The 10,653-nt window shown below is 42.3% G+C and overlaps 1 protein-coding gene across 1 annotated transcript; it reads left to right on the top strand.

Annotated features, from left to right (window-relative positions):
• The first annotated feature begins 440 nt into the window (after positions 1-440).
• On the top strand, positions 441-3,833 carry LOC109198195 (cell wall integrity and stress response component 1-like). The gene is made up of 3 exons (XM_019353773.2): positions 441-503; positions 602-1,075; positions 3,695-3,833. The coding sequence occupies exons 2-3, from the start codon at positions 605-607 to the stop codon at positions 3,755-3,757; spliced, it is 534 nt and encodes a 177-aa protein (XP_019209318.1). The 5' UTR covers positions 441-503; positions 602-604; the 3' UTR covers positions 3,758-3,833.
• Positions 3,834-10,653: the final 6,820 nt, after the last annotated feature.

Raw genomic sequence — 10,653 nt, 5'->3', positions numbered from 1 at the left:
CTCTACCGCCAGGTGCTTGGCACTCTGTTGATCTGTTGTTCTCTTCATGGTGGAGGAGTTTTGTACAGCTCCAGTGTAGAACATGGATGAAGTCATATATTGTGTAAATGGGAGCTACAGATTGCTGGAGTTTCTGCTATGTGTCACACACACACACACACACACACACACACACCAACTCTTTGCTAAGTTCTGACTGTAAACAGACACTGTCATGTAATGCATCAGCACTGTCTCTGCCTCACTGTCAGTGATTTGTTACCTCACCAGGTTGCGGTGTGCGTGGTGTGCTATGGTGTATCAGAGACTGTATTTGGCGAGTGGAGTGTGATGGGAAGCACCATCATCTTGGTCCACTCGTACTATAACGTCTGGCTCAGAGCCCAGCTGGGCTGGCAGAGCTTCCTGCTCAGGAGAGATGCTGTAAACAAGATAAAAGCCTCCCTACAGCTAGCAATACACAGCTGGAGCAGTATAATGACATCTGTGCTATCTGCTTCCAGGTATGAACAGTTTTTATGTTTATCTAAAGAGGATGCATGACCCAGACTTAATCTGGGGCTTTAAAAGCTAGGCTAATGTGAAATTTGATTTGTTCCAGGACATGACCAGTGCTGTGTTCACTCCGTGCAGTCATTTCTTCCACGCTGGCTGTCTGATGCCCTCTCTGTCGTTCACAACCAAGAGCCAATCACCAACTAACGGTGGAGCTACCCGAGGTACACCTGCAGCCAATCAGAACCCTGCAGGACAGGAAGAAGGCACTCTACTGGATGACAGGAAAGAGGGAGCGTCAGTAAAGCAGGAGGGAGATAATGAAACTGCCACATCAGCTGGGGAAACCTCCTCTTCCACCTCCCCCACTGGCATGTCTGCTCCCCTGCCCATCGTCAAACCTCCATTATCATCTTCCTCTTGTTCTTCTTCTCCTCTTGCAACTGATTCTGTGCTGCACCAGTCCCCTGCAGATCACCCTTCTGCATCTTCTTTCTCTACCTCTTACACATCAGACACACCCGACACTCCTGCATCTCTCTGCCATTCTGTCTCCACCTTTCACCAACCAACTTCACAGGTACTGACCTAAGCAGAGGCGAACCCTGCTAAACCCGAATCCCCCCTCAGCTAAAATCAGTCTCCCTTGTGGACAGCCAGGCAAACTCTACTGGTCCATCATCACAATCTAACCCACCAACTCCCCATTCAGTGGAACCTCCTCCACGTCCTCCACCTCCTCCTCCATTCAACCTCTGAGCTCCATTTTAACACACACACAACATACATACATGCATATATAATTACACAATCTAAATAATCCCCTATTCTACTTGTCCAGCTGTTTGCTGTTGGCTCTCCCATCATGTCCAACTTCATATCCATGTTATGTTTCAAATGATCTAAAACAATCTCTAAGCAGAAATTCATCACTCGGCATTAAAAATGTAAAAAAGAGGACAATGATCGCAGCTTTACAAAATGTTAGTACTCGTTAGGCAGTTGTCTTGGAGCAGTGAAACGTATCCCATGATAGGTGTAACCCATGCCAGCAGTGATTTCATCACAGGTGCAGTTGTTTTCCACATGTTCTTTCACAGGGATTCAAATTTAATACAAAAACAGGATGCACTAATCTCATCTCAGAATGAATTGGGAATTTTACACCATGTCCAGAAAATGTGAAAATCGGATTTCCATCACGGCTTTTCTTTCTTTTTTTCTCCCTACAGTCATGCTTTTACCCCTTACCTTTTGATGCCCGACATTTAGGGCGATGGTTGCTCCTGCCTTTGTTTGTACAGCTTTAACTTTCACTGCTGTACATTTCGTAGTGTTTGGGTGCCACAGTGTATCTAAAAATTGATCAGACTATCGATTACTGATGGTTGTATTTTATACCGTGACAAAGTCTTAACATTTCATAACGTCTAGAAATTCTCCACATTTTTTGTTTTTCACTGCTGGGTGTCAGTAGTGTTGTGATTTAGTGAATACTGAGCGTTAGCAGACTGAATGTTGTTTATTGACATTCACATGACCTAAAGCCTGGTGCTAAGCAGAGGACACATGGTATGGCCTAGCTGAGGGGTGCAGTGTGAACTCTTGGTTCACATTGAAGAACTTACATGTGTCAAGCTTTTGCTTTTATACTACTTCAATATCTGATTCAGACTTGTTTGTCTGGTCCCAGCAACAAAAAAAAACTGTTCTATTCCTCATCGCCAAACTTTTGTATTACTGTTAAAGCAACTTTATTGTTAAGGTCACACGCTGCAAATGGACTAAGGGGAAGATGGAGAGACGAGGTATAAATTAGTCCACAGAGCCGAAAAAGAGCTCGGATTTTGGCCTCATTAGCTCTAGTTTATGGTTCTCACTCGTGCTTACCGTTGCAAGCTTAGCTCACTCACAGATCAACCAATCATTCACATTGTTGGTTGCTGATGGCAGGAGCCAATCAGCTCCTTTCATTAGAGACCCTGTATTTTCTAAGACCATTAGCGTTTTCCTGCTCGTCAGTCAGTTTACTCCATAAATTGTTGATACCAGCAAACTGAGCCACAGCTTCTTTTTTCCCCACAAAAACACACTCTTTCTTTTTGCTACTGCATTTAGCAGATGAAGCACGGCGAGGAAGAAATATGCTTTGAAACGAGTGTGAAAGACTGATAACTTTAGGATGCCAAGTCCTGATGCACACTTATATGTAGACCTTGCTGCCACTCTGACCACAGAACGTGTTTGTCCCCAGTGTGCTATAACCTTGCAACCAATGTGTTTTTTCTACCTTGTGTTTTTTCTTTTGGGTTATATTTGCACTAATGTCATTTTTTACTAGCAATGATCCAAAACTGTTCTGTGGATGTCGGCAACCAAATACCCTCTGATGTCTGTGTACGAGGAAACGGCCCAATCTGTTTGTGTGTAATGAACACAAATGTTGCTCTGTACGTAATCTATATTAAACCAGAGGTGTGTTGATAAATATATATATATATATACATATACATAAGTAAGACGAGGGCTTGGTTTCTCCAAAGTTTCCTTTCTTGTTTCTTCACGTGCCTGAGAGCAAAGAGAATTTTGGATAAGAAGCTGCTGGGAAATCAAGCCCTCTGATCTGAGACCAGCCAGTGTTGCTGCTTCTCCAGTCTATATGACGCATCTTTTAAGCTGGTGTGATCACTCTGCTGCCCTCTACTGTTAGGAGTGGGCTCAGCATGGAGACGCATTAATTAGCGCTCAGCAGTATTACTTACTAGCACTATTATTAAAGGTCTTATTAGTATGAATGACCATATTCTTGACATTGGGAAGCGTGGGCTGCAGGGTTGAGAATGAATACACGATCAGTGTAGGATCAAACCTGACCAACGCTGCTTTGACTTTTTGTGTTCATTTTTTTAAAGAGATGAAATGTAGAGTTTGATGTATTTGCACATGTTCTTCTGAAAGGTGAACCTAAGGGCTTTTCTGTACACACCTTCTTATTTTAATACCAACACCATTCCTTTGACATTGATTTTTTTTTTTTTCGAACTACTGTTCGATACTGTTGCCTCTGACTGACAGATGTGTAGAGATGAATTGTAGTTGTGGGGCTGCTCTCCCCGACACTCCCTGCAGATTTTTGTTTAAGATGAATTGTTTTTGTCCATTGAGTTTGTCCAAACACAGTACATGTGCTCCATTGCAGAGGTCCTTCCCCTTGAGTGTGAGGATGTTGAAGATATTGAAGATATTGGTAGTCCTGATGTGAAAGCAGAGCTTCCCTCCCACCTCAGCATCACTAAGGATGTTATGGAGCGCTGCATTCATCTGCTGTCTGATCCCAGCCTCAGGCTCCGACTCAAGGTAGTGTATCAGTAGTTTTATGTAGAGTCAACTGTTGGACTAGTAACAAAATAATCATTCTTGTGAGGGTAGGACTGCCAGCGTTGGTACAATTCATCCTGTCAGAACTGTGTGGATGACTGTTCACTGGTGTAATGCTCATCAAGGAAAAACATTCAGTCTGGTCCAGGAGTGAAACAGAAATAAGTCTGTGCTGAAGTCGTGCCTGCTCAGGAGTTTGGGCTCTCAATGAAGACCTCAATAATTAGTTTCAGCTCACATATAATCAGGATCAAAACAGAGATAATTGTTAGGTGTGTTGTGCGTCTTTGTCTTTAGGTACTGGACGTGCTGGAGTTGTGCCTTCAGGTGCTGAGTGAGAGGGAAATGAACTGCTGCCTATGGCTCATCGCTGCTGGCCAGCACTCCTGCAGAGACTCACAGCCGATGACCCATTAGCCGTCCTCAGAGCCTTCAGGGTAAGTAAAACAAACCTCTCTTTTCATTACATGAGTCAAAAGTATTCAAGTCGTCTTTAGTTTTAAACTCTTAGTAGTGAAAGAATGAAAGATGGTGCCCAACAACAGGCTTATTTCATTCAGAAATAGTTCTATTATTTTCTTCTTTGGGTTGTAATGTGAAGACTCTTTAAACTAACATTTCTTCTATCAGCACAGAAAATCACTGTGGATGCCTTCTTAGAGGCTGCTTTTCAAACTGTCTCAGAGAATCACAAAGTAGGACTTTGGGATAAATGAAGCTGATAGTGTTTTGTGATCTTTGGTGCAAGTGTCAGCTGATTCAACTTGTGGGTGTAAATTAGGCTACTCGTCAGCTCCTGTCATCAGCTGGAATATTTTTAAATTTGTTATTCATATTTTATTGATGAACTGACAAATACAGACACGTTAAGTCTGTAAACAGTTATTTATTCACTCAGAGCTGCTGCTGGGAAATTGTTTCATCAGCTTTTGGATATATACGAGTTTTGTAAATACTACAATTCATCCAGGAGTACACAACGGGAAGGTTTTATTGAATTTTGACAGCTTGCTGCTTTTGTACAGGGAGTGCAGAATTATTAGGCAAATGAGTATTTTGTCCACATCATCCTCTTCATGCATGTTGTCTTACTCCAAGCTGTATAGGCTCGAAAGCCTACTACCAATTAAGCATATTAGGTGATGTGCATCTCTGTAATGAGAAGGGGTGTGGTCTAATGACATCAACACCCTATATCAGGTGTGCATAATTATTAGGCAACTTCCTTTCCTTTGGCAAAATGGGTCAAAAGAAGGACTTGACAGGCTCAGAAAAGTCAAAAATAGTGAGATATCTTGCAGAGGGATGCAGCAGTCTTAAAATTGCAAAAGCTTCTGAAGCGTGATCATCAAACAATCAAGCGTTTCATTCAAATAGTCAACAGGGTGGCAAGAAGCGTGTGGAAAAACCAAGGCGCAAAATAACTGCCCACGAACTGAGAAAGTCAAGCGTGCAGCTGCCAAGATGCCACTTGCCACCAGTTTGGCCATATTTCAGAGCTGCAACATCACTGGAGCGCCCAAAAGCACAAGGTGTGCAATACTCAGAGACATGGCCAAGGTAAGAAAGGCTGAAAGACGACCACCACTGAACAAGACACACAAGCTGAAACGTCAAGACTGGGCCAAGAAATATCTCAAGACTGATTTTTCTAAGGTTTTATGGACTGATGAAATGAGAGTGAGTCTTGATGGGCCAGATGGATGGGCCCGTGGCTGGATTGGTAAAGGGCAGAGAGCTCCAGTCCGACTCAGACGCCAGCAAGGTGGAGGTGGAGTACTGGTTTGGGCTGGTATCATCAAAGATGAGCTTGTGGGGCCTTTTCGGGTTGAGGATGGAGTCAAGCTCAACTCCCAGTCCTACTGCCAGTTTCTGGAAGACACCTTCTTCAAGCAGTGGTACAGGAAGAAGTCTGCATCCTTCAAGAAAAACATGATTTTCATGCAGGACAATGCTCCATCACACGCGTCCAAGTACTCCACAGCGTGGCTGGCAAGAAAGGGTATAAAAGAAGAAAAACTAATGACATGGCCTCCTTCTTCACCTGATCTGAACCCATTGAGAACCTGTGGTCCATCATCAAATGTGAGATTTACAAGGAGGGAAAACAGTACACCTCTCTGAACAGTGTCTGGGAGGCTGTGGTTGCTGCTGCACGCAATGTTGATGGTGAACAGATCAAAACACTGACAGAATCCATGGATGGCAGGCTTTTGAGTGTCCTTGCAAAGAAAGGTGGCTATATTGGTCGCTGATTTGTTTTTTTGTTTTGTTTTTGAATGTCAGAAATGTATATTTGTGAATGTGGAGATGTTATATTGGTTTCACTGGTAAAAATAAATAATTGAAATGGGTATATATTTGTTTTTTGTTAAGTTGCCTAATAATTATGCACAGTAATAGTCACGTGCACACACAGATATCCCCCTAAAATAGCTAAACTAAAAACTACTTCCAAAACATTCAGCTTTGATATTAATGAGTTTTTTGGGTTCATTGAGAACATGGTTGTTGTTCAATAATAAAATTATTCCTCAAAAATACAACTTGCCTAATAATTCTGCACTCCCTGTAAATGTGTCGCAGCCCCTGGCGTGCACACTCACAATGGCTGAGCGTAAATGGAGACATGTGCGGACGTATTTTACCTCCACAAACACCCGAGACGCAGTTTGCGATACATGTGGCAAGACAGTGAGGTGTTGTGGCAAAAGCACTAACCTCGTCAAACACCTCAGAGTAAATCAGATCACAGAATATGACGAGCTTATGTTGAGGCAAACTGAAGAGGAGGACGGGGACAGGTGCTGCTAGGGCGAGACAGACGTCTCTCATGGAGTCCTTTAGTGCTGCAGGCAGGCAACATGTTCAAATAGCGCACAACTTCAGTTTTATTTCTATATGATGAATTCTGCATTATTAAGTGATAAGAACAAGTAATCTGATGTCCTGTAATCATGATGACACTACAATAAAAAAATACATAAATAAAATACGTTATTGTACAAAGTATCGGTATCGGATCAGTATCGTCGATACCACCCTGAACTTTACTTGGATCGGATCGGAAAGGAAATCAGTGGTATCGCACATCACTAGTATGAAGCAGTCACATGTCTGAGCTCGTGAGTTTATAGCCGGGTCTAACCCACCTCTTCTCCTTTCTGCCTCAGGGCTGCCGTGCAGGTCACCTACAGCTCCACCAGTCACACGTCTGTACCATCAGGGAGCCCACTGGAGACAAGTCCACAGGAAGCATGTGGAAGATGATTCTGGTGCTGCTGCCTTTAGCTGTGTTATCAGCTGTGTGCTACTACGCCTACGCCTACATCGTGTGATGAACAGTGGAAGGATTGTTCCATCGATGTCACATCGAGATTCTTTTTTTGTGCTTCACCACTTTTTACTTGGACTCTGCTACAGTAGCTTCACATTCTGCTGTCCAACTTTAAAGCCAAAGCTTCTAGTGACCAGCCAGTTTTGAGTTTTTACAACTGTAATACTGTCGATTATGTTATGTTAATACAGGAAAAAGTGGGACTGTCAGGTAATATCTGTGCTGACCTTGCAGTTGCAGTTATTATTACTCTGTAGCTGTACTCTATAGTTATTACTCTGCTAGAATCATTTTACTGTTGAAAATAATACTTATTTATCTGTTACTGGCCTTTGGTGCAGCTCCCCACTTCATTTTCTGTCTGAAACAACTGTTTTAACTCCTCTAACATTAAAGCCATCCATGTATCCTTTTTCTTATCTAATTCAGGGTCAAATGTAATTGTTGAATGACAGTTTTAAGCAGTGTCCTTTTTTATTATTTTCTATTTACCCGAGTTTTGAGATGTACTTAATCATGTGGCACCAGAGAAAGAAAACCGAAGAAGATTCAAAACACTGGACTCACACTGAGTCGTTGTGTCGACAGTGACAGTAGACAAGTTGATTACAGCGCTGTGTAACAAGTTTACACCTGCCTCTGTCCAGTTTATCCAAACCTGCTACATAGGATTTAAAATGTTACTTTAAATCTAAAATGCTGTCTTCCTGCTGTTCTGTAAAGTATCACTCCTAAACAGTGTGTGCGTCAGTGTAACAGTGTGTAATAATAATAATAATAATAATAATAATACAGTTTCTTAGTCACTGTAAAACAGAAAGAATTAAACTCTTAATAAAATGTGACTGACAAGAAATGTAACGAGGCAAATTGTTAAAGGTATTTTTGTAAAAATAAAAAAATCAGAAAATGTAATGAAGACATTTTACAAGAAACCGTATGTCTGAATATCTGACATCATTTTTGTTGCTATCTTGATAGACCACTTCTTAGTGATCTAATGTTTCCATGTTCTTCTGGCTAGAAACAGCAGCAGGCTAAGAATGACAGTAACATGGATTCTGTGTTATGGTCAGTGAGCTGGACTGTTACTGGAATGTCTCAGCAGATGGGATGCTGCGCTGACACACTGACCATGATGTGGTTTAAAGTACTGTGTGCCAGCACACCCTGCTTGGGCCCTTCTGGATCTGAAAATGAAGCCAAATGAAGAAATGCCAAAAAACTGTAGGACCTCTAAGTGCTGCTCCAGGCCGCGTGTAAAACGTCCGGCTGTATAGCATAAAAAGCATGTTTGCAGATGTCAAAGGAAAACCTGGAAGGAGAGCAAGAAACACAAACTCAGTTTATTTCGTGTACACGGGCGAAGCTTACTGCGTGGCAAGACACAAGCAAGTCGCGCAGAGCCTCAGTCCGTTCTTATTTTATAGCAGAGAATAGATTACACAGCATCTCTAGGTGGAGCATATGTAATAGAAAAACATCTCTAGATATGGTTATCGCATGAATGGCCGTTATCCATAAGACAAGAGGAACTAGTATCTTTTGTCATATCAGCTTCAGGTTGGAACTGTCTCTGCCTGAGCGTGTGTGACTTTGTAACTTCCTTACGCATGCTTCTGTTCCTTAATCTGTAGGTTACAGCCACATCATGTTCTCACAAGAAATTATACTTAAGCAAAATAAAGGTTATCAAAGTAAGTAAAAGTAGAAATCTCTTAACATCCACATTCTCCCATTTAATATGCTGCATAACAGCCAGAAGAATGAGGTTGTGGTTGTTGATGATTTCAAAGTCTTTCACAGCCTCTTCTTTGGTTGGGCCGCTGAAGTTGCAGTCCAAGTTTCCCTTTCCTGCTCCTTTAGTGCTCACAGTGAAACGAGTGGGTTTGTTCAGGCCCAAGCTACGCCTGTAATGGAGAGCTTCACGTCATCCTAATACTACAATGAGCCATTTTACTTCCCATCTCCTCCTTTCTTTAGATTAACAGGATTTGCAGAGGGGCAGCACCCAGTGCTTGTTAGCTGGTGATGGCTTGTTGGCTTTAAACCCCGCCCCTCAAAAAAAAAAGAACAAACAAACAAAACAACACAACCCCACCATCACCACCTGGATGACAAATATTTTCCTAAACTAAAGAGCAGGAACAGTGGCTTACTGGTTCAAATAACAAATAGTCCAGAATATACCCTTTTTTTGTGACTCATCTTTGGAAACTGCTGCTACTACTGCTTTGACTGGTACACAGTTCAAGTGACAGCTCAAAAGGACCTGTTTACATTAGCATAAAAACTATAACCCTTTTTTCATGTTTATTCTTGTTTTTAAATCCTTGCGATTGTGATTTTCAATTTGATCTTGTCAATTTCGTCAAACATTTTCATAAAAGTGTTATGAAGAGTTGTTCCATGTAGTATGACGGAAACATTCCGACCGTATTATAGACCAATAAACTAAATAACAGACTGTTTTTGTTAGCACTCTCTGACTTTGTGAGGCAGTACAGGTATTCTTACCACTGCGGCTGAGTCCTGGTCCCTCTGCCTTGAGAAGGATCCACTTTGACCCTGAACGGTGTCATTGGAATAGCCTAAACCCAAACAGCCTTTGTCCTGATGGCAGAGGACAAAGGCTGTGTTAGCATGTTACCTTTGCAGGTAATGCTCTACAGTCATTTTAGCCTCAAACAGCAGGTGGGTTGAATAAGTTTCCCTGTAATATCTGTTTCTAACATGTTACTGTTGTTTGGAATATTTCTTTGACATGAGAACATGTTTGCGCTCTTTACTCTCACACACAGTTTTATGGAGCTTTACCTTGACCAGACTCTGAGCAGTCAACAGTGAAGTATGTCGGCTGGAAGGCTTTGAGGCCCGTCTTTGCCACTCCAGGGTCAGAGACCTTCACCTTGTTGGATGACAGCCTGCTCCGATATTCATCTGTGGGCACAAACCCAAAACTCAAGAGACTTTTCAGTGAGAAGAAAAGACAAACCCTGCATGCAAGAGTGAAAGTGAGAGTGTGTGTGAGTGCATACTCACCCTGAATGGACTCTCAGTCTCCCAGGAGACCATCACAGTCTGCTTCACAGGCTTACGTGGGGTGTAGGTGCAGGTGTATGTGCTGTTGCCATTATCCTTAACCTGGACATCCACAGAATTGACTTCACCATCCTGTGCAGAAGACAAGGATTAGTTCAATCAGATTTAACACACCGTAGTTTTCGGACCATAAGGCGCACTGTTGATGAACAGGTCTGGTTTTATACATGAGGCGCACTGGATTATAAAACGCATTAAGCGAAACAAAACAGTCAGATAAGTCAAACTTTACTCAACTCTTCTTCTAGCTTCCTCTACTTCCGTACCATTGATTCATTAATGTTGAAATCTCTCACAGCTGCTCTATTCTCATGTTCTACTGCGTGACTGACAGCCTTGAG

The sequence above is a fragment of the Oreochromis niloticus genome, unplaced genomic scaffold, assembly GCF_001858045.2.
Source record: "Oreochromis niloticus isolate F11D_XX unplaced genomic scaffold, O_niloticus_UMD_NMBU tig00008306_pilon, whole genome shotgun sequence".
Taxonomy (NCBI): Eukaryota; Metazoa; Chordata; class Actinopteri; order Cichliformes; family Cichlidae; genus Oreochromis; species Oreochromis niloticus.
Note: the sequence above shows the minus strand (reverse complement) of the source record. Positions and strands in the feature narration are given on the sequence as shown.